The 24,165-nt window shown below is 33.2% G+C and overlaps 1 protein-coding gene across 14 annotated transcripts in view; it reads right to left on the bottom strand.

Moving 5' to 3' along the window:
• Nucleotides 1–2,306: 2,306 nt before the first annotated feature.
• Nucleotides 2,307–24,165, bottom strand: part of LOC117344449 — a 48,396-nt gene continuing 26,537 nt past the window's right edge. The window contains exons 27-35 of one of the 14 annotated variants that reach the window (XR_004536190.1): nt 19,174–19,204; nt 18,759–18,793; nt 17,580–17,615; nt 15,663–15,704; nt 13,493–13,528; nt 11,872–11,925; nt 11,498–11,545; nt 3,465–4,489; nt 2,307–3,416 (exon numbers count right to left, since the gene is read on the bottom strand). Coding sequence is in view for 13 of the 14 variants with exons in the window: in XM_033907181.1 (XP_033763072.1) it covers nt 3,602–4,489; nt 11,498–11,545; nt 11,872–11,925; nt 13,493–13,528; nt 15,663–15,704; nt 17,580–17,615; nt 18,759–18,793; nt 19,174–19,204 (1,170 nt within the window). In the remaining variant the exon portion in view is untranslated. Of the gene's footprint in view, nt 4,490–10,177; nt 10,189–11,497; nt 11,546–11,871; nt 11,926–13,492; nt 13,529–15,662; nt 15,705–17,579; nt 17,616–18,758; nt 18,794–19,173; nt 19,205–24,165 lie in introns of all 14 variants that reach the window. The other 13 variants (XM_033907191.1, XM_033907181.1, XM_033907180.1 and 10 more) reach the window with 13 other exon arrangements.

The raw sequence follows: 24,165 nt of genomic DNA, 5'->3' as shown, positions 1-24,165 counted from the left end.
TTGTTTTATCACCTATTGTTCTGTGGGAGATTGTCATGTTCCACACTGTCACATTTTGTTTTATCACCTATTGTTCTATGGGAGATTGTCATGTTTCACATTTTGTTCGCTGGGAGATTGTCATGTTCCACACTGTCACATTTTGTTTTATCACCTATTGTTCTGTGGGAGATTGTCATGTTTCACACTGTCACATTTTGTTCTGTAGGAGACTGTCATGTTCCACAATGTCACATTTTGTTCTGTGGGAGACTGTCATGTTCCACAATGTCACATTTTGTTCTGTGGGAGACTGTCATGTTCCACACTGTCACATTTTGTTCTGTGGGAGACTGTCATGTTCCACACTGTCACATTTTGTTCTGTGGGAGACTGTCATGTTCCACACTGTCACATTTTGTTTTATCACCTATTGTTCTGTGGGAGACTGTCATGTTCCACAATGTCACATTTTGTTCGGTGGGAGATTGTCATGTTCCACACTGTCACATTTTGTTCGGTGGGAGATTGTCATGCTTCATAATGTCTTGTTCGGTGGGATGCCGTGTTCCACACCGTCACATTTTGTTCGGTGGCCATGGGAGATAGTCATGCTTCATAATGCCTCCCTGTTTCGAGAAGCAAACAAACACGGACGAACAAGGTTGGATAAAGATGTCACCTACCTCTTCATTTAAGCTATTTGAGAAGAGTGGTGGTAATTTGTACTTTGGCTGCATGACAAGACACTTTTATTAACGAAAAGTTCATTTCGAGACCACTCGATTTCCATTTTAGATATATTGACGATGTATTGTGTTTAAAGAAAGAAGTCTATCGACCTTGTCGAACGTACATATCACAAAGAACTGGGAATCTAGGTAACAAGGCTCTTCAACTATTTCTTCGATTCGTTCTCACGATTTTAAACACCAGTAACAGTTTACCACTAAGCTAATATGGAGATCATTGCGATTCCATTTCACTACTCGAGTTTCCTATTTCCGTATAGTAAGCTTCTCTTTCTTAAAGTACGATACCGACACGTTACCATACCACGTTTTCCGCGATATATACTGTCTGGTGACGGGGGGGAACTTCAGGCTTACGAGAGGCGTAGATTGATAAAGAATATTAAACATTTTTACAACAAAGATCTCACCTGTGCGATGTTAAGTTTGATTTTACATCTCTTTCCTTTAATTTCACCCATAGGTATCTTGACGATTTGTCATATTTAAAGAATGTTTTTATTGACCATGTCGATCTGATATGCCCAGTCAAACTTTCAATCAAGGACACAACAGACACTTCACAATCAACCCCCTACCTCGATCATCATTTACAACAAGCAGGAACAGCTTGGTTATGTAAGCGTGATGATTTCCATTTCCCAATTGTTAATTTTCAATTTCTTGATAGTAACATAACTGCTCCCCCTACCTACGGGCTTTATGTCCATGTTGATTCGATATTCAAGGACTTGTTCCAATTATCATAATTTCCGTGACAGCTATCGACTGAAAATAATGCACACACAATTTTGAGACTCAGGCTGATGAAAACCACGGGAAAATTTTATGGTCAACATCATGATCTAACTTGGAAATTTTCTATTTTCGTATGCGATATGAAATCAGACGTGTTTGGTGCTTGTTGATATGCCTCAAGATTCCGTTGTCATCAACGTAGTTCTCATTTTGATTCTCATCAAGATTTGTATGGCTAGTGTTGTCGATGAAGCAGAAGACGCTTACTCTTCCGGATCATCTGGTCTTTATCTCCTTGTACTTTTATACAAAGCAAATCTATATATTTTACCCTCGTTTATTCGATTTATAGTTTGAATTACTGTAGATTTCTTAAGATTTCGCGAAGACTTTATATTTTTAACTTTCCTCTTTTAGACATATTAGCTGATCTAGAAATGACTATAAATTCGCTAGTGATGAGCCTTTAGATTCATGGACTATGCAGGATTCACATATAGGTAAGAGACAGCTATAGCTTGACCGCTATCCAGATGTGTCATTTTTGTAAAAATGATCTTGATCGTCACTCCTCGCGTGATAACGCGAAAATAAATTCCATGCCAAATGTAAGTAATTTACAGTATGATTTGGTTATTATGTTGTTATTCTTTGTTGTTTTTTCTGAATGTCATTGATATTCTGAGTGGTTCCGTTGTAACTGTCCTTGGTTCACATATCTACCATTTCTCATAACTACCATCCATTATTTGGATTTGATTTGAAATCTGGTGGCTGTCGTCGATGAACAGAACCGCCCCAATACCGTAAATGTAAATAATAAAGAAGACACATATGAACGAAATTAAAATGTGAAAACTTTTATTAAACAATAATTATTTAACATGGAAGTTGCTTGTAAAAGTTATAACTTTATTTCATATTTGAAGACTATCAACTCCTTGCTCCAATAGTAAATACACATGAGATATCAAGCATGCTTTTCTTCAGAATTATTTACATAATCGTTCACAAGCAGTCATAATTAAAATTTGAAAATTTAAATTCGTGCTTTAGAACAATTATGTTTTATGAGTTTATTTCAACTGCTATCATACCAGTGTATTGCCAGAGAGGACGATTGGGAGCTAAGCCTTGTCATACAAAAGATATAAAAACCATAACAAAAATAAGAGAAACGAAAATACCGGTAATAGTTGCAATATATAACAAATCACGTGACGTTGAGTGTTACCGGCTTACACCATTATCAATATACCAACATATTGTACTGAATCATTATACATATTTCAAGCGGATTTTTTTCTTTATTGATGATAATATGCATGTTTCCCGGAAAAAAATCACAATTTTCTACGTCCATGTACTCATCAGAAAGATGTTGGAATAAAATTAAATAACACTGCAATCTGCTTCCGTTCAGACATGTTAAACCGACACTGTAAAAGTGTGGTAAGCCGGTAATACTCATTCAGTTATCACAGTCTCCAGTAATTGTATCACAGAAAAATATTCTTATATAAATGTAAAAAAAAAATGTATGAATAAAACGTTTTAATATTATGACAGATTAATCTGGTCAAATTTCCCTAATATCACAGTCATAAAAAGTACCAGTTATGGACGGATTTGTAGAACTGTGAAAATACATTATTTGGACACATTCATCACTTATTTGTTATCAGATATAGCTTCAAATAACAGATTTAAGTATTTAAAATTCATTAAACAATAATTTAGCTATCAGTATATCATATTTTTGGATTATATCTTAAAGTAATATTTTTACATTTCATTCAAAGTTGTAAGACACGGGACTTAACATTAATCAGATATATCTGGACGGAGTTCAAATCAAGAAGGCCACATGCTTAGACACATCTTTCACGATATTTAAGCCAAATGAACAGTTGATCACATTATGTCAAAACTGAAATATCACTTCATATCACTGATAACCAAAACAGGTAAAAAAAACTGCTAATGTCATTTCGTGGTATATATTTGAATCGTTGAAAAGCATATTTTTTTTTAGAAAGCAATGGATTGCTAAAATATCTATAGGCACTTCGGTGTGGTTTGAAAGTCACTTTAAAATGATATTTCTGTGAGTGTTGAATTACTTATCCGGTCTAATTATCCTTTTCCTCAAATAATGGCTGGCTCTGGGTAGGGCTGTTCGACTTTGCCCGATTGCCACCATCACCCTCAAATGCTGGATTATCAATTTCCTCAACGCCCAACATGCTATCAGTGTCCACATCAATGTCGATAGGCTGATTCTCTGGCCCATCGCGCATGTGCAGGAAGGGGGACGGGGCACGACCCAAGTTGGCTCGTGGTTGGTTAAGTGATACCGGAGAGGCTGTTCGACGATGATTGCCAAGAGAGCTACCTCGCTGGGAAGAGGTTGGCCCTGATGAATTAAATGTTGGTGTCTTCACAAAGGCTTCTCTAGGATGCAGTACAGGAGGGAAATCCTGAAGCGGTTTGGCAGCCAGGAACGATATAGCCGTCGGCGGCGATTGGCTGCCCTGGCTAACATTTTCAATGGACTCGCCGTCGCCTGGACTACGGCTGCTTCCGGAGTTGGATCCCTTAGGTTGAGGAGAAGCGTACGGTGGCGGTGATTCGGACGGTATGCGGGACATCTCAAAGTCTATTGGCGTATGGATTTTACTGGGAAGTGGAGTTTGGCGTACATGTCCCATATATACGTCAACATTATCGTCCAATGGAGCTGTTTTTGGCTTCATCTTCCTACGTTTCCTTGTTACCTTCTTTTTCTTTCTCTTTGCATTTTCCTTCATTTTCTGCATGAAGTCATCCATGGAATATGGCGGTGGCGGCTTGACCACCTGACCGCCTGATTTTATTTGATATCCTGCCCCTCCCATTGCCATCGATGATGTCTTGGTTCCTTTCAGAATTGGGAGGGGTTTGAAGTTGGAATGAGTATATCTTGGCAAGGTTTGGTACTCATGGGTCGGATTGATGCGCGGTCTCACTGGCGGTGTGTTCTGTAATAAACAAGTAATCAATTCAAAACGTGCTAACACAAGTAACTCCGATGTTTAATATGCACAGAAAAAAATAATAATCGGGAGACCGAAAACTCAAACAGGAAACGACAAATAAATAAATAAATAAATAAATAAAACTATTCAAACATACTATTTTTTTCGTAGAAAGGACAATTAGCATAATCGAAATTCAGCCGAATGAGCAAAAGTGAATATCATACCATTTAAATGTGTAAACATGTACAGTAGCATTTCATTAGTAATAAGTATTGATGATATTCACGATAGACCACACCAAGTGTATCATGCACCATGCAATTTACAGGCTTCCCTACAAAATTCAAGACATTTCATGTTCCCGGGAGGAGCAAGACTTCTGAATAATGCATGTTCAGTCAAAATCAACCAATAACTGATTGATCTATCCCCTATACAATCTTAGTGACAGTGTCCCCTCTAAACCAGCTATCCCATCTGGTTGTCTAACTATTTTGTACAACTTTCACTACCTTTCTCAGAATTAAACCAATAAGATTTGTCGACAAAGGAAGCAGGTTATTAGCACGAAGATATCCAGTCAACTTTTTGAGTTGAGTCACCGCTATTGTACACAAATCATTACCACAAAATTTGGTGAATTATGCACCGATTGATGGCAAACCGTTTTAACATTTAATCCCATTTCCTCTTAAGGGGATATTTTTTTCACTTAAGTGAAGTGAAAAAAGAATTTCACTTAAGTGAAAAAAACCATAATGCAAATAATTTAGTCACCTTAAGGTGAAAAGAATTTCACTTAAGTAAAATAAAACATAATGCAAATAATTGCTAACTTCCCTTAAGACAAAAAGAATTTCACTTAAGTGAAAAAAAAATGTGCTGACATACAATAATGCAAAATACTTGTCCCTTAAGCGAAATTCTTTTCATCTTAAGGTAAATAAAACTGACCATATATTCTTACTGCCACTCTGTCCTCCTATCCACCCAATGGTATAATGGAATGAACCCTCCCCTTGGACCCTGTCTCCAAACCGGTTTTATACCCCATTTATATATCCACAACCATAACTTGAAGATACTGTTTTATCATCATGAAGTTTCATTGTTTTTATTGCCATTATGTTTTATTTTCTCCAAGGTAAAAAAAAGAAGAAAGTATTTCCCTAATGTTTTATTTCACTTATGATTTATTTCCTTATGCTTTACTTCCATTATGTTCTATTTTCATTATTTTTTTTATTTCCATTATGTTTTATTTCCCTTATGTTTTATTTCCCTTATGCTTTATTTCCATTATGTTTTATTTCCCTTATGATTTATTTCACTTATGTTTTATTTCCCTTATGTTCTATTTTCATTATGTTTTATTTCCCTTATGTTTTATTTCCATTATGTTTTATTTCCCTTATGATTTATTTCACTTATGTTTTATTCCCCTTAAGTTTTATTTCCATTATGATTTATTTCACTTATGTTTTATTTCCCTTATGTTTTATTTTCATTATGTTTTATTTCCCTTATGTTTTATTTTCATTATGTTTTATTTCCATTATGTTTTATTTCCCTTATGTTTTATTTCCCTTATGTTTTATTTTCATTATGATTTATTTCACTTATGTTTTATTTCCCTTATGTTTTATTTCCCTTATGATTTATTTCACTTATGTTTTATTTCCATTATGTTTTATTTCCCTTATGATTTATTTCACTTATGTTTTATTTCCATTATGTTTTATTTCCCTTATGATTTATTTCACTTATGTTTTATTTTCATTATGATTTATTTCACTTATGTTTTATTTCCATTATGTTTTATTTCCCTTATGATTTATTTCACTTATGTTTTATTCCCCTTAAGTTTTATTTCCATTATGATTTATTTCACTTATGTTTTATTTCCCTTATGTTTTATTTTCATTATGTTTTATTTCCCTTATGTTTTATTTTCATTATGTTTTATTTCCATTATGTTTTATTTCCCTTATGTTTTATTTCCCTTATGTTTTATTTTCATTATGATTTATTTCACTTATGTTTTATTTCCCTTATGTTTTATTTCCCTTATGATTTATTTCACTTATGTTTTATTTCCCTTATGTTCTATTTTCATTATGTTTTATTTTCATTATGTTTTATTTCCATTATGTTTTATTTCCATTATGTTTTATTTCCCTTATGTTTTATTTCCCTTATGTTTTATTTTCATTATGATTTATTTCACTTATGTTTTATTTCCCTTATGTTTTATTTTCATTATGATTTATTTCACTTATGTTTTATTTCCCTTATGTTTTATTTTCATTATGTTTTATTTCCCTTATGTTTTATTTTCATTATGATTTATTTCCCTTATGCTTTATTTCCATTATGTTCTTTTTCCATTGTTTTACTTCACTTATGATTTATATCTTCAGTGTAAACCTTTTGCTTATACATACTAATAACTATGAACAGATTTTGTCCTAAAATACTGAAATATTGGAATTAATTAAAAATCATGTTTAAGAAACCCCTTCATTTTTAATTTTTAAAATAAAATAAAATAAAATAACCGATTTTGACAAAGAAGATGTTGTTAAAACCATTAAACACTGTAATCCAATGCTATGTCAACTAAGAAACAGCGTGAGTAAACTTTAACTTTGACACATTCTTATGACTTATCATAATGGAAATAAAACATATATTTAATGGAAATAAAACATAAGTGAAAGTAAATCATATGGGAAATAATATTGATTTAACTAACAACAAATGAAGTAGAGAAAAGGTCTCAAATTGGTAAGAAATTAAACACCCAATGCTTGGTCAATAGATGGACTAGTCCATATCTGATTCATGAGAGTGGGTGTCCTATTTACTCAACAGCAGCATTTGCTTTATGTAGTTTTATTTCACTTAAGTGAAAAAGATTTTCCCTTAAGATGAATAAAATTTATTTCACATTAGTGAAATAAAACATAATGCAAAAGAAAGTCTTTTAACCGTAAGGTAAAAAGTATTTCACTTAAGTGAAATAAATTTGAAGCATATTTTACCTTAAGAGGAAATGGGATTAAATGTTAAAACGGCTTGCCATACCGATTCGACATTATACTGACTTCTGCAGCTAAATTCTAGACAACTTCAAGTGGATGTTTGTTTACCACAGAACAACACCATGCCAAATCAAAGCTGCAGAAGATCCTGATCAAAGAATGCATTGTATTGCTTTAGATATAGTCCATGATCATTTACCGCATATAACCTAATCAGCCAAGCACCGCATTTAACTACATATTCAGGCAAACACTGTATTCCTTAATAATTATGATTATTATTAATATATTCTTCATCAACACTCAACAGATTAGGGCCAATAAATGGTTAGGAGAATGAAAAGTTACAAACGAAACAACATAGAACTAATAAGTAAACATATGTTGGTACACACACGTGAATACTACAAAAAAGATAAATGTAGCTAATGTTGTTCATATTTTATGGCAAAGACCGACGGCCTTCAGAGAATTCAATGATAACAACTCTAAGTCATCACCTGCAATAAAGATTAAAATGGAAAAAAAAACACATCTGAAAGAAAATTGAGACGGAAACATCTGATGGTAGCTAACAACTAGGTAACATGTTAATGATAGCATCTTTGTCACCCAAAACTCTGATATTATTGGTTTCAACGAAAATAAAGACAAATTTACTAGTAGTTGAGGTACCAGGCCACATTTTGTTATACCCGTACGAAGGAAAGCGTGTGTATTTTCATGTTACTGACCTATGAAATACAAGTCAAATATGTTTCATATAGAATATATCTAGTTTACTGCACTCCTAATCAGCATGCGTTTAAGTGCACGTCAAAATCGAACAATTAAACAAAATATCATATGTCAAGACAACACGCACAACATGCATAGTAACTTAATCTCGTCAATTCAGGACCAACCTCCGATAGTAGGTAAGGAATCTGATCTTCTGGGTCATACTCATACTATTGAATTGAAGAAAATATAAGAAACAGATATATTCAGCTATAAGAATTTGCACCGAAACAAAAGTCACATATATACGTTTCAGCTAAGCTATGTCGTTGAGAGTTAGAGTCTGCACTGAAACAAAAGTTAATATCAAAGTACTGCAATCATGGTACTTCCTACTGGTATTTGTTCGGTATTTTAATCTGCATTACATAACAGTTATCTACTAGTCGTATCAATTTGTTCCCTTAACTCGGGCATTTATATATATTAAACCGTCGTATCAATTTGTTCCCTTAACTCGGGCATTTATATATATTAAACCGTTGTATCAATTTGTTCCCTTAACTCGGGCATTTATATATATTAAACCGTCGTATCAATTTGTTCCCTTAACTCGGGCATTTATATATATTAAACCGTCGTATCAATTTGTTCCCTTAACTCGGGCATTTATATATATTAAAACCGTCGTATCAATTTGTTCCCTTAACTCGGGCATTTATATATATTAAACCGTCGTATCAATTTGTTCCCTTAACTCGGGCATTTATATATATTAAAACCGTCGTATCAATTTGTTCCCGTAACTTGGGCATTTATATATATTAAACTTGACCAATGACAAAGAAAACCCCTCCAAACTCATACATCACAAAGAATTCTTCGATGTATTTTTCAACGTGAACTTCTACATTTTGAGATGTCGAGATTTCCATACAAAAACAACATTTCAATGCAACTGTTATATTGATTCCTTTTTGAGAAACTCCAATAAACACCGCATTCTTAAGTCCAGACTCCCAGTATTCCTTATTACCAGAGTTATTGGAACATCAATGCAGACCGATAATCCATAAATGAAACACAAAAGAGCGTCGTCTTATATTATTAAACGAGTTTAACAAATTCCATTTAACATGGACACGAGAGTAGGATTCTATTTATAATATAACCTGTTTTTATAGAATACAATTAAAACTTTCAAAATTCATTTCTATGTAAGGCAGGTGAATTTGAATGACATATTGTTTTCTCTACATAAACAATCGTGCGATAATAATTCAGGACGAAACAAACGTGTTATTACACATGTGCATTATTCTATTTATGGCATATTCGCGTTATGTGGTAGAACAGTGATAAACAATTCGAATTCAACACATATTGCTCAGCTCTCTTCCATCCTCTTGCACAATAAGCAGATAATGTTAACCCGAACATTTCTGTTTAAATCTGTGGCAGAACTGTTGCAGGTAATACTTTCATTAATTACAATATATTTAAATATAATCTAATATCCCTGGTAGTCCATGCGAGGCCAAAGCTTACTTGTAAGAGTGATGTTTGATATATTTTTAAATACTCATACTATAAATATCAACAGAAAGCAGTTTTTATAACTATACATCATTTATTATATTGTGCAGTTGCTCTTTATTTTGAGGCATATTTCAATAAATTTGCCAAAATAGGAACATCATGTAACATTATGATAATGAAACACTTTTTATTATTTTTTAACTATATAGGAACTATACAATAACTATATAGATATATACATACCTAACACGTGCATGACAATTACTGTACTTAATGTGGATATCCGTATACATGTGTATTTTCCTACATGCAAGTTATGTCTACTAGATAATCTCTTTACTTCCTAGTTTGTGGTATGTGACATTATATTATGTGCTATACTTACATAATCATATGCTTCCAAGGGACGATCATAATAAAAATATCAACATTGATACGCATTGAATTAAAAATTGATGTTTAATTATTAAAAAAGGGTGATTAATATTGTAAATTAACTCGCAACATCCGTAATAGTCATTTACAAATCGCACCAGCTACCGTACTTCTCGACTGCTAAACAATTCAAAATTTCTTAAAATATTTTTTTCAATATCCAAAAAAATCTGCTAACCATAGGAATTGTAGCCAAATTAAATGCACGTTATCAGTTTAATCCTTTAATATAAGAGGCCTATTTTCTAAGCATGGTTTCTTTGATGCTTGTTCTGTCCTAAAATAAAATAATGGCGGAATGAAAGATTCATCATCTCCGTTATAGCCCTAAGCTTTATGTCAACCGCGCGTCCACACAGATTAGGTATCATATGTCCCATATTTGCTAAGAACAAGTCACCTCTATTTTTTCATAAATACTTTGAACTAGTTTCAAATTATGGCGGCAGTAGAAGCGGATCAAAGATGGATTTAGTGCTTTTTTGATTTTTGTTTACTGTATTCCACCTTTCTATTTAGCACCCAAGTCTGATGGTTGATCTGATTTATGCCTGGGTATGTAAATAATCGTTATTTTATGCCTTTAGCACCTACTACTATGGACTTCCTGTTCAATTTATGAAAAGGAGGTACTTAATCACACAGTTGAAATTTTAAATGCAATAAAATGTTCAATAACAAACTTCAAATGACATTCAGCATAGGGTAAATCGCCTATTGGATCAAGTTTCTCGTCGTGTTGAACATCTAACATTGTTGGAGTACTAATTGTCCAGAATATGGAATTTGACCTAAATATATATGAAGTTTCATAAAAATTCCATTCGTTCGTAGCGGGCTCAATAAATAATTTTGAATTTACGAATATTACACAGCTATTGAAAAGAAAGGAATTTAATAAAATGAAATATTTCAAGAAATGATACAATCAGCGAAAAAAATAGTATCTTCACAAGCATAGCACAAAAGCAATGCACTTTCATATCGCAAAGGTTTCATGAAAGGTTAGCAAAGGATATAAGGATACCTAACCGCCATAGTAACACAAGTCTAATTAAATATTTGCCATTGGCTGAGCATAAAGTAGTATATGACTTTATACAGAGCGATCGTTAGAATATTGCCATGTAAACCTTCAAAATGCTTAAATGCTCATACATTGAAGGGGGGCAAAGGAATCCCTAACATACTATAAATCAAGGGATTTAACGATTTCCTTAACACATTGTCAATTAGCTATATCTACTGCCAGTGCATGTACTGAACTTACCGGCACATCTTGATCAAACGGTATTGGGTCGATGTACACAAATGCATCCTGTCAAGTTTATTTAAAGAGCAAAACGTTACTAATCAATTTTGTATTAATAAATTCGAATTGTCAGAGTTTGGCAACTTTGGAGTAATTTTCATGTGGACGTAACGTATATGAATTGCAGTAATTTCTTTGCAGTAATCAAAACCTGCATCGTATTTGGTGCATATACAGAAACCAAATGAGATTAAAGAAAACTTTATACAATTTAAGCAGCCACATGCAGAAAAAAATACAAGAAAAAAAAATAATCAAAAAGCTATATAAAGTTTTGGAACAATATTTAAAAATAAAGTAAATTTTGAACAGTATACATGTGCTGGTCTTACCGGTACAAACGGCTGTTCGATTTGACGTGTGGGTGGGACGTATTCAAAAGAATCCTGTAAATACGATTTTGAAAAAGTGTACCAAGCCTTCAAAAACTATATTAAATTATTACAAATAGAGGATCTGTGGTAATTATATGTTTAATGACCTTTTAGTTCATTAACTTGATGCCTCAGTCCATAGCATGGTACAATCAATAAATATGGTTCAAAGTTCAATAAAGAAGGGGCAAAATTATATTCAGAATGTTTGATCATTACAGTGTACAAATAAGTTTGTTACATCATGGTTGCTATATTAGTCAATATTTAAGTCCTAGAATCTACGATATTCATGTGAAAACATTATACCAGCTTCTATTCGTTTAATTTCAAGCAACGTTTTTTTCCTAGAATAATCTTATCGAAATTAAACACAGAACGATTCATCGCTTACACAAAGCCTATCTGTTTCTTTATTGTTTGTTTTAACTTATCTCAATCTACGCAAGACATATTTAAACATGTTATATTCGTTTTTAAGCCCAACAAAAAAGGTTCTGCTGCAAGCTTGTGGAACATCTTAAGAGCCATATAGAAGGAAAAAATAAACAAGAGGCCCAGAGGCCTTAACGATCACCTGAATTTTGAAATATTTCTGTCAATTTGATCCTTTTTTGACCCCGCCCATCAGCCCCTGGGGGCAGTCGGACCAACATTTGAATCCCATCAAGCTGCTTTCCAAAACTGCTAATTTTGACCAAGTAAGAATTAATTCAAAAAGAAATCCAACAAATGACTGTACAAATGTGATTACGTACATAAACTATAGTAAAGTTTACTTCCACCCAAGGGGCAAACATGAAACCCAAGGGTCATAAAATTTACAATTTTGGTAAAGCACCTTATGACCCTTCTTCTATGAAGAGTATTTGATTCTGCCTTATTCAAGTCCCCTGGATATGGGGACCATATAAATCACAATTTTGCTTGATCTTTAGCCATGGAAGGTTTCAGCAAAATTTCGTTTAAAATTGGTTGAGGGGTTTCTGAGAAAACGGAAATGTAAATTGTTTACGGATGAACGACCGACGACAACGGACAAAAGACGATTAGAATAGGTCACTTGAAACTTTATCTCTGGTGACCTAAAAAGATGATTTTGAAATAAGCATTTCAATGAAGTTCATGGCGACAATAAGTCAGATGTACATGAGTATATTACAATCAGCTTAAGTAGAAATGTATCGAGATAAAACATCAATCAGTTATAAAGCAAAAGCGTATCAAAACCATACATTATTGGCCATATCAGTCATGGGTAAATGGTATGAAGTATATTTACACTAGTATGTTTTTGATTCAATAGGCTGTTTGCGTAAGCATTTTATTAACAGCAATTAATGACATTTATATACCGTTTGGGCGATTTCTGATACAATTTAGTATATGATAAACCATGAAAGTCATCTGAATTTTCTATACAGATTTAAAACAAACAACAAAACAAAAGCAATAAGATCCGAGATAACAAGAGACACTGAAGATATATATAATGACATTTCTTCGGGAGCTTTTAGAAGAAACCGTGCTGTCAGAAAGTCAACAAACGTAATGTAAAAACAAAATGTAAATGCCTTACCGGCACAGGCTCAAAATGATCCAATGAATAGGTTGGCTTGTATAAAATGAAGTTAAAAGTAAAGCTTTCTCTCAACAAATACTGAACTAGCATATCTCTCATAACATATCATTTTGACAACTTTTGATATAATTGAGCAATTGACAATAGATATTTTGCAAGGGCGACCAAGGGACTCAGAAATACCAAAGGATGTCTGCAATACACTTTATTGGCCCTAACTAAATACTAAGTATATATTGTTATTGTTTTCCTGGTCACGTCATCAAATGTTGAAAACATAAACATCCTGGTCACGTCACCAAATGTTGCAAAAATAAACATCCTGGTCACGTCACCCAATGTTGCAAAAATAAACATCCTGGTCACGGCATCAAATGTAAAAAAACAAGTATCCTGGTCATGTCACCAAATGTAGTAAAACCAAATATCCTGGTCACGTCACCGAATGTTGCAAAAATAAACATCCTGGTCACGTCACCGAATGTTGCAAAAATAAACATCCTGGTCACGTCACCGAATGTTGCAAAAATAAACATCCTGGCCACGTCACCGAATGTTGCAAAAATAAACATCCTGGTCACGTCACCGAATGTTGCAAAAATAAACATCCTGGTCACGTCACCGAATGTTGCAAAAATAAACATCCTGGCCACGTCACCGAATGTTGCAAAAATAAACATCCTGGTCACGTCACCGAATGTTGAAAACATAAACATCCTGGTCAAGTCACCAAATGTTGCAAAAATAAACATCCTGGTCACGTCACCAAATGTTGCAAAAATAAACATCCTGGTCACGGCATCAAATGTAAAAAAACAAGTATCCTGGTCATGTCACCAAATGTAGTAAAACCAAATATCCTGGCCACGTCACCAAATGTAGTAAAAACAAATATCCTGGTCACGTCACCAAATGTAGTAAAAACAAATATCCTGGTCACGCACCAAATGTAGTAAAAACAAATATCCTGGTCACGCACCAAATGTAGTAAAAACAAATATCCTGGTCACGACACCAAATGTAGTAAAATCAAATATCCTGGTCACGTCATCAAATGTATCCCCGTCACGTCATCAAATGTAGTAAACTTATCATGGTCACGTCACCAAATAGAATAAATGAAATATCTTGGTCACATCCCTGAATATAACAAGAACTCCACAAAGGAGGATGTGTTGACTGTGCAGAAAATGGATGATTTCAAGAATCAAGGAAACAAATTTTCTTCCGACCTGAAAGAAATCCCAAACACGCTATTTTCGTAAGGATGATCTGCATGAAATTAAAATTTGATCAGTCCAATGAAACTCGAATTATTGGACGGAAATGCCGCCGCCGACAACGACATAATGATACTATATGTCGCCTGCGTTTTACAGGCGATGCAAAAACAAAACAATACTTTGATCACATCACTAAGTGTTGTAAAAATAAATACTCAAATCAAATGATTTAAGAAAATACCCTTTCAATAGTTTTCTGGATATATTTTAAAAGATTAAGGAAAACATTATTGGCGCATAGCCAATAACTGCCGTAGAAAACAACACGTAAGAACAAAAATGTGTGCATATATAATACTACCAGCGTGAACCTCGCTAAAATGAAATTACCACTAAGTAAAGTATGTTTACAAAATAGTGGCATGAGTAGTAGTAGATTACTTTAGTCAAGTTGGCAGTTATACATTTGGCAATATTAGCTCAAAGCTGACAGTAACAAATCTCGCATTCGACAGAATTTGATATAGTTGGATTAAAAACTATTCAACAGTTTGAAATTCCAAAAAGTTTTAAATATAGTGTAGTTATGTTACAGTCAGTTAGACCTGTAATAATATCAGCTCACATTTGACAGTTTTTAAAAAATACCGTAGTTGGGTTAATCAGTTCGACAGATGGACATGTGGAAACATTAGCTCACATTCGACAGGTTTTGAAACAAATACCGTATTTAGGTTAGTCAGTTCGACAGATGGACATGTGGAAACATCCATTCGACAGGTTTTGAAACAAATACCGTATTTAGGTTAGTCAGTTCAACAGATAGACGTGGAAATATTAGCTCACATTCGACAGGTTTTGAAACAAATACCGTATTTAGGTTAGTCAGTTCGACAGATAGACATGTGGAAATATTAGCTCACAAGCATTTTACTCTGACTCACCGTGTATTCGGGGGGTTCCACAAACACTGTATCAAGTGGCGGCTAAAGCAAAAGCAGAAAACGGTTCATGAACATGCATAAGCTGTATATAGATAATGTAAATAGTTAAATACGTAACTATATAAATATGCATGATAAGCTTAATTTCAAAAGATGGACCCATGAATATGCATACCAGAAAAGCTCTAAAACAATGTAAAAGTTGGATATAAAGGATACCATTACGAATATACATGATCAGCTAGTTTTAAATGAGATTATGAAAAAATTATTATTTATTGATAATCACTAGAAAAACGATATATATTTTTATATATCAGCACAAAATAATAATGATCCATGTATTATATCCAAATATAAATAAAACCCATCAACTTTTAAGATATGTACATGTATGCTAAATACTAGAAAGGCACAGTGATTGGATGAAAAGAAACAATCAGACTTGTAAACACATCCCAATAAACTAATAATATGTAAGTGGTAACTTTTATTAGTTTTCAGAATAGAAAAAATTGCCGCAACTGTTTGAAAATGTTAATGTTTCACCAAACATTGCTATGGAAACGTGTTTCATGGGAAGTAAACATGACATTAGTTACTGGTCGATAGTCTAACAATAGAAAATAGGGTCTCACAAACGTTTAAAAGATGTTACTTATTTGGGGGATAGACAATCGGTAGAAAAACCATACAAATAAGACACACATGGTCTAATGTTTAGATGATGTTAGTAACAGGGCCGATAGACAATCGATAGAAAACATCAAATACTGGAAAAGTTGAACGATCAAAATAAGACATATATATAGTGTCTACCAAATATTTAGATGATGTTAGTAACTGGGTTGATAGTCAATCATTATAAAACATAAATTACTTCATAAGTTGAACCATCAAAACAAGGATGGATAGTATTGCAACAGCAATACAAAGTCCCCTGCCTGACATAGGAGTGCACCTATTTATTTCCCATTTTTTTTAACTACATGTTATACTGATCATGTATACCAAGTTTCGTTAAAATCAGAGTAGTTCTTTAAGAGGAGTTGTCCGGACAAGCCTCAACCAATGAGAAGCCGGTGGCCATTTTGAAAATTGGTTTTTCGAAAGAAAAAACAGTGAGATGCACAACTACATGTTATACTGATCATGTATACCAAGTTTAGTTAAAATCGGAGTAGTAGTTTAGAAGGAGTTGTCCGGACAACTATTGCGTGACAGACAGACAGCTTGCAGACAGACAGACGGACGGAGGGTAAACCTATAGTTCCCCTGTTTTTCAAACGGCAGGGGACTAATAAGACACAGGGTCTCACAATGTTAAGTTACTGGGTTGATAGACAATCAATATAAAACTTAAACTACTGGAAAAGTTGAACCACCAAAATAAGACACATTATATTAAGGGTCTCAAAAACGTTTACCGGTAGATGATGTTAGTTACTGGGTCGATAGACAATCGGAAGAAAACAAAATACTGGAAAAGTTGAACCATCAAAATAAGACACAGGGTCTCACAATCGTTTAGATGACGTTAGTTACTGGGTCGATAGGCAATCAATATGAAACTTAAACTACTGGAAAAGTGGAACCACCAAAATAAGACAAATGCATGGTCTCATAAATGTTTAGATATTATATATACAATTCTTTCTATAACAATGTAAAATGACCATAATAATAGTACCTAGTGATCTATACTTCTATATATACACTAATAACAAATGTAAGTAATATTTGGTTTAGTTTCCTTTAATGATAGCATCAAATCTTTCTTCAATAAAATAGAACTTTTTAGAAAAATATATAATTACCATAATCCATTTAAATTTGTTGTTAATAAATAACACACACTTTAGGTATCAAATGACAAACTCTACTGATTCATTACTACAAATTCCCTTTTTATATTACCTTCTTTTCCTCCTCACAAATAATTGGTAACAGTTTCTGTGAAGTTTAAAACAGCCAATGTGAGGACACTCGCACACCCACAGCACACTTGCTAACAATACACTACAGATAGTTTCAGCAATGTTTCAAGATGTTTAATGATCCCAATAGAAAATTCTATGGCAATAACTGAATGACTACCGTAAAACCAATGCAATTCACAGTTTTTAAATTCAAATAAAGTTTTTGCGCTTATTAAACAGATGAACAGTTTATACAGTTTTATGATTTACAGGTAATTAATAGATACTGGGTAATGTAAAGACATATATGTTTATTTTTCTTATTTAAAGATTAATAAATAGGTAAAGGAAAAGAAGGATTATTCATGTATTTTTCTCATAATTAGAGCAATACATAAAGAATATTGGATATAAGAATTTGGGGTATCCTATCGAGAGAAATTAATGGAAATCTATCTTCAAGGATTTCCTGAATTTGTCACAGAAAAATGGGCGATTACGAGAATTGTTGCACGGAAACAGATTTTGTAGTTATAGTTAGTGACCTTGAGCTTTGAAAATTAAGCTTGGTAGGCTCATAGGAAGTTAAGCTATCACAACAAAACCAATTTTGTATTATATGTAACAGTAAACTTGACCATGGACCTCCGGATCTGAACAACGATCCCAGGAAAACACTTTTGGTAAGGAAGATCTGCATGAAGTTTGAGTTTCATTGGCCAAAGTGAACTAGAGTTATCGTGCGGAAACCTCAGTGCGGACGACTCCGCCATCACCGAGAATGTGATACTTATATAAATGTTGCATGCTTTATGCAGACAACATAAACAACAATGATATATTTTGCTCTATAAATAACACTAAAAAAAAGATATCTTAAAAAAGAAAGCTCAAGTACATGTAAGCACAGAAAGCTTTACAACTTGCAGCAAGCCGGAGAAAGTATCTGATCATTGGTTGTTTTGAATGGAAGTTTAATGAAGTTAAAGAAAATTATACTGAGAATGAAATGCGAATAATCAAAAAACCAAATGGAATATGATTTTAGCATAAACGTTTTTAGTAATCTGAAAGAGCAATATTCAACAGGGAAGAACTATATACCCGGTAATCTATAATGTATGATGAATGAGTTATTAGATAATAATAATTTGATAGAAAATTAAGAAATACACACCCCACTATCTCCATCAGCTTCCTCGCGATCTGGATCTGTGGATGATGAATACAATTACGTTATTATATATTATAGTGAAGAGAAAGGTGGCAAAGTTTGTATTCTGTAAACGTGGTTATTTCTGTCTGCATTTAATTTCGCAATTTCGATAGGTAAACTATACACATGCTGGTTATTTACACATACTTTGCACACATTCCGTCCTTGCATAAATTTCGATATTAACAGTATCCAGTTACAAAACAGTTTTAATTATGTGTAATATCACATGTAAAGAATCTATGCATCCACATTATTTACAGCCATAGAAAACCGGGCACTGTAATGTAATTTGGTGTAATAATTTAACACAATGATTCAGTATGTATTTTACACCAGTATGTGTTATTATGGTCAGATAATTTGCTGTACTCACTTTTATTAAACACTTGCATCTCTGAAGATTCCTGCAATGACATGGAAATATGTATTACTAGCAATTCATCAATAACTTACAACAAAGCTGTAATGTTGTCCATTGTATATCCAGCACAGACAAATCATTTGTAGCCGTCCAAGTTAACAATAGCTATCTAATAAGTACACAAAAGACTACACTTAGAGAGCTACTTACTTTACAGCTAAAGGTAAGATTCTGAATAAGAATATAATCATGCTTGATAATGGAAAACAGCAATACCAGAAAGGGATGACATGTAATAATTGTAAAAATGAATATTTATAAAATGTAACACAGAATTCTAGATATCGATATTCTTCAAGTGTATCTGGTATTTATATCTCCAGTCATATTTCCAATATACCGTAAATTCTTTTTAACAGAAGAAATCACGGAACATTGTTGCTGCATGAAACATGTCAGTATATATGGATGTATACATTATTCAAACAATTAGTTTACTACGAGACACCTTTCCAGCATTAATTTTAAATTCATTTGAATTCGTAATTTTATACTAATAACATGTTTATTTGCACATGGTTTCTTTCATATCATCCCTTGAGAGACTATATATAATTTTAAAACTTTCTGCAATATATCTTTGACGAAAACATCTAAGATGTGGTGTTAAAATCTCACTTTTTCACCACTTTGACTTCTTTCGTTGCAATCTCAGAAATATACTGTAATCACTTCAACAAATCAATCACGTTACAGTTATTTGAAATAAATCCATTTCCATTATACTGAATGAAAGTGTAACTGTACACGAACAGTGTTAGGAACACACCTTCACTGCCAGACGAAATCAGTTAAGAGATCAAATTCAACACACCTGTAAAGCATGCACTATTGGTAAAAGCATGTTACAGGACACAACTGTACACTATTGTATCAATAGCCTTTGTGGTTGATTGCACATACTAAACAGATATCGAAATTTCCCAATACATGTATTAACACAAAGAGGATGTGTTTTAAGTAGGATATAAGACTAAAACTGCCTATTATGTGAACTACACACCAATATTTTAGATAACAGACAATTTTTGGCTTACATCCTTTACTAAACAGTTCAACAGGCAACTATGTCTGGAGCCTTACTCAAGTATATATCTCTTGTGTACAAAAATGTTAAAAACTTGTTTACTTCATATAACACATAAACAAGTACACAGGTTATTGAGATCATATTTTAGATATGTCTCCATTATTACGCCTTTAAAAACATATTATCCCTGGTAGGTAAAATGTCTAAGTATCTGTGGCTTTAATTCTACTGGTACAATGATTTGTCAGAAAGGGCAAGTTAAACATTGCTTTGATCTGATGGAATCTTATTAAATGAGACAAAGACATACACAGAATCCATAATTCTACTGTCGTGAAATTTATCTACAAATATGTTTAACACAGCTTAGTCATCAACAAACACATCTGGACAGAAAACTGTTACTGAATAATTCACCACACACCACGTAATTAATTTAAATCAAACCCTAAAATAATGAAACCCTCATTAACAAAGAAAGCAATGAATTAAAACGTGAACATTGCACAAAATTTAATTATTGTTTTAACTGTTATGCAAGCAGACCCATAACAACACAAACAACAATTAAATAATACATAAAACAGGAGTAATTCTGTCAATTACTCAAATATTTAAAAAAAAAAAACAAAAAAAATTAAAAAAAATCCCAGGATCATTTGATTTAGTGATTGAATCAATTTTGCTCTGTCATTAAAAACATTCTACGTGAGCAGAACCTGATCAAAACAGCAAAAGTAAACTGGCACACCACAATATCACAAATAACCACACAAAGTCACACGGTTATACCGGTGGGAAAGTATGATCTGGGAAAACTTCCGGCCCGAAGTCACCTCCGAATGGATTTTTGACTAATTGATTCAGACCGTAGGGATCATACTCGTCCAAGTCATCATCGGATCCGCCAAAAGACTACAAAAGCACTAAATTTGTTACTTCACTTCTCTAAACAACTTTCAGACAATTCAATTTGAAGTTGAATTGATATTTTTTTTATTTTTTCAAGTCGCTAATTGTCTTTTAAACACTGAAATATAACTGATCAGCAAACTCTGCGTTTAAGCCAAAAAGAAAGTTTATTAAACATCCTTTGTAAATGCAATCCATTGATAATGAGGCTAAAAGCAAATGAGCAAGCTATTCATTTTCAATACATTGAGAATATGTACTTAAATGATCATGAGCATGTAGTCTTTCAAGATATGCCAATTTAATTTAACGACAAGAAAATGTCCTAAGACACGAGCAGAAAATGAATCTGTCAGTGATTATCAGAGAAAAGACCTCCATGATTCTTCAGTTGACTTTCACAGTTTATTAGAAGTAATTCATGTGAGTTATGCGAGTAGTAAAATGTGATCCATAACACACACATGCCTATTGATTAATCTATTAGGATGTGTTACCCCATCTTTTGTAGTGTCCATTCCCCATACATGTCTCAGGTATTGTGGTGAGTACCACTCTTACTAGCTTGTTAGCAGCTGAAGTGACTTTGCCTTTTGGTCCTCTCTATGCCAAGTTACCTCCCCTTAAGGAATCTTCAACTACTTTCAAAATTTACCTCTCCTCACAGTACCCTCCAATATTACTTCCTGTAATTCCTTTTGTTATTGGTGTAACCTTCAGTTACAGTTTTGTCTTTTGTTACCCTTTTCATAATGTTTTGTGACATTTTCCATTGTAATTCTTCTATGTTATCTCCCCTCACACTTGCATTGAGTTACGTCCCCTTACCCCCTACAACTAATCAACTTTTTCCTAATTGGTGTTACCATCCATTACTTTCCTGCCTTGTTTCTTAGTCACTTTGCTTTATATACTTGCCGTTTGTTACCTCCCCTTATAGAATTTATGTTACTTTCTCTAACTAGACCTTCCATTTTTTACCTCCCTTCATATACTTGTTCCATGTTTCCTCCTCCTATAAACTTCGTATACGATACTTTCCCATACCTACTTGCAACTTGTATTAACTTTGTTACCTCCCCTTTATACACTTGTCCTTTGTTACCTGTCCTTTATATACTTGTCCTTTGTTACCTGTCCTTTATATACTTGTCCTTTGTTACCTCCCCTTTATATACTTGTCGTTTGTTACCTCCCCTTTATACACTTGTCCTTTGTTACCTCCCCTTTATACACCAGTCCTTTGTTACCTCCCCTTTATATACTTGTCCTTTGTTACCTCCCCTTTATACACGTGCCCCTTGTTACCTCCCCTTTATATACTTGTCTCTTGTTACCTCCCCTTTATACACGTGTCCCTTGTTACCTCCCCTTTATACAATAGTCGTTTGTTACCTGTCCTTTATACACTAGTCCTTTGTTACCTGTCCTTTAGATACTTGTCCTTTGTTACCTCCCCTTTATACACGTGCCCCTTGTTACCTCCCCTTTATATACTTGTCTCTTGTTACCTCCCCTTTATACACTTGTCCTTTGTTACCTCCCCTTTATATACTAGTCCTTTGTTACCTCCCCTTTATACAATAGTCCTTTGTTACCTGTCCTTTATATACTTGTCGTTTGTTACGTCCCCTTTATATACTTGTCCTTTGTTACGTCCCCTTTATATACTTGTCCTTTGTTACGTCCCCTTAATACACTTGTCCTTTGTTAACTCCCCTTTATACACTTGTCCTTTGTTACCTCCCCTTTATACACTTGTCCTTTGTTACCTCCCCTTTATACACTTGTCCTTTGTTACCTCCCCTTTATACACTTGTCCTTTGTTACCTCCCCTTTATACACGTGCCCCTTGTTACCTCCCCTTATATACTTGTTCTTTGTTACCCCATTTACATATACGTCCCTGTTACCACCCCATACAATCCTTTCCTTTGTTACCTCCCCTTGGAATCCTGATTTTTAAAACAGTTTTTGCAACTTTCACTCATATTCACACCCCTTTCCCCACACTTAAACAAATAAACAAGGTTATCCATAAACACAACTATAGACATCTGATCATTAATTCTATGTAGAAAAAGAATCAAATGACTTGGTTAAGACAAACATATTTCAAATTATAATGTAAATGAATTTAGATGATTTATTTTTATATCTTAACACTGGTTAGCTGTGATTAATCATTACAATATTTTGGTTCTGACACAGCAACTTTACAGTCTGCTCCCCAAACATATACCGTACTTAATTAGTTATATGTATGATCAATATTATTGTAGTAAAAAATATCTATTTGTTAAGTAAATAAAACAAATATTTGACACATGAAACTAGTCTAGAAGCAAGACATTTAATTTGTTGGTATAATCTGTTGACACTGAAAAAATTTCGGACTTTAAAAAAAAGATCATAGCTTTCATATTTTCGTTTATATTATTTATTTTTTTCATAGATTATTTAAGATTGAATATTAAATACCAGCTACACAGTACACAAATAAAAGAATTACTGTAAAGTTATCTTATATTTGAACAGATTTACTTTAACATTTCCATATTATGAATTAAGGCTTAAAATCAAAATGATGAAATCATCTGAAATTAATTTGTAAGTTATGTCCTTTTCTGATATTACTAAACATAATTTTTAAATACCCAACAAGAAATATTAATTTGATCTACTACATTTTTGTATCACACGGAAGTCACACCTAGAACACTTTATACTACCTTTGTTACACACTTATTACATTTGTACCACATACATGTACATATTACGCGTTAAACATGCTAATTGATATGACATGTACTAATAACTCGTTAAACCGTTACACATGCTAATTGATATGACAAACAATTTTTTTCTGTTATATACAAGTACATAACATTGATTTTACAACCACGTCTCACCATAGTAGGGTCATGTTTTTCCAGAATAAACTCCTGAAAATTGAATAAATTAATGATGAAGCTTAAGCACCGATTCCCAGTTACCCAGCA

The sequence above is a fragment of the Pecten maximus genome, chromosome 16 (assembly GCF_902652985.1).
Source record: "Pecten maximus chromosome 16, xPecMax1.1, whole genome shotgun sequence".
In the NCBI taxonomy this organism is placed as follows: Eukaryota; Metazoa; Mollusca; class Bivalvia; order Pectinida; family Pectinidae; genus Pecten; species Pecten maximus.
Note: the sequence above shows the minus strand (reverse complement) of the source record. Positions and strands in the feature narration are given on the sequence as shown.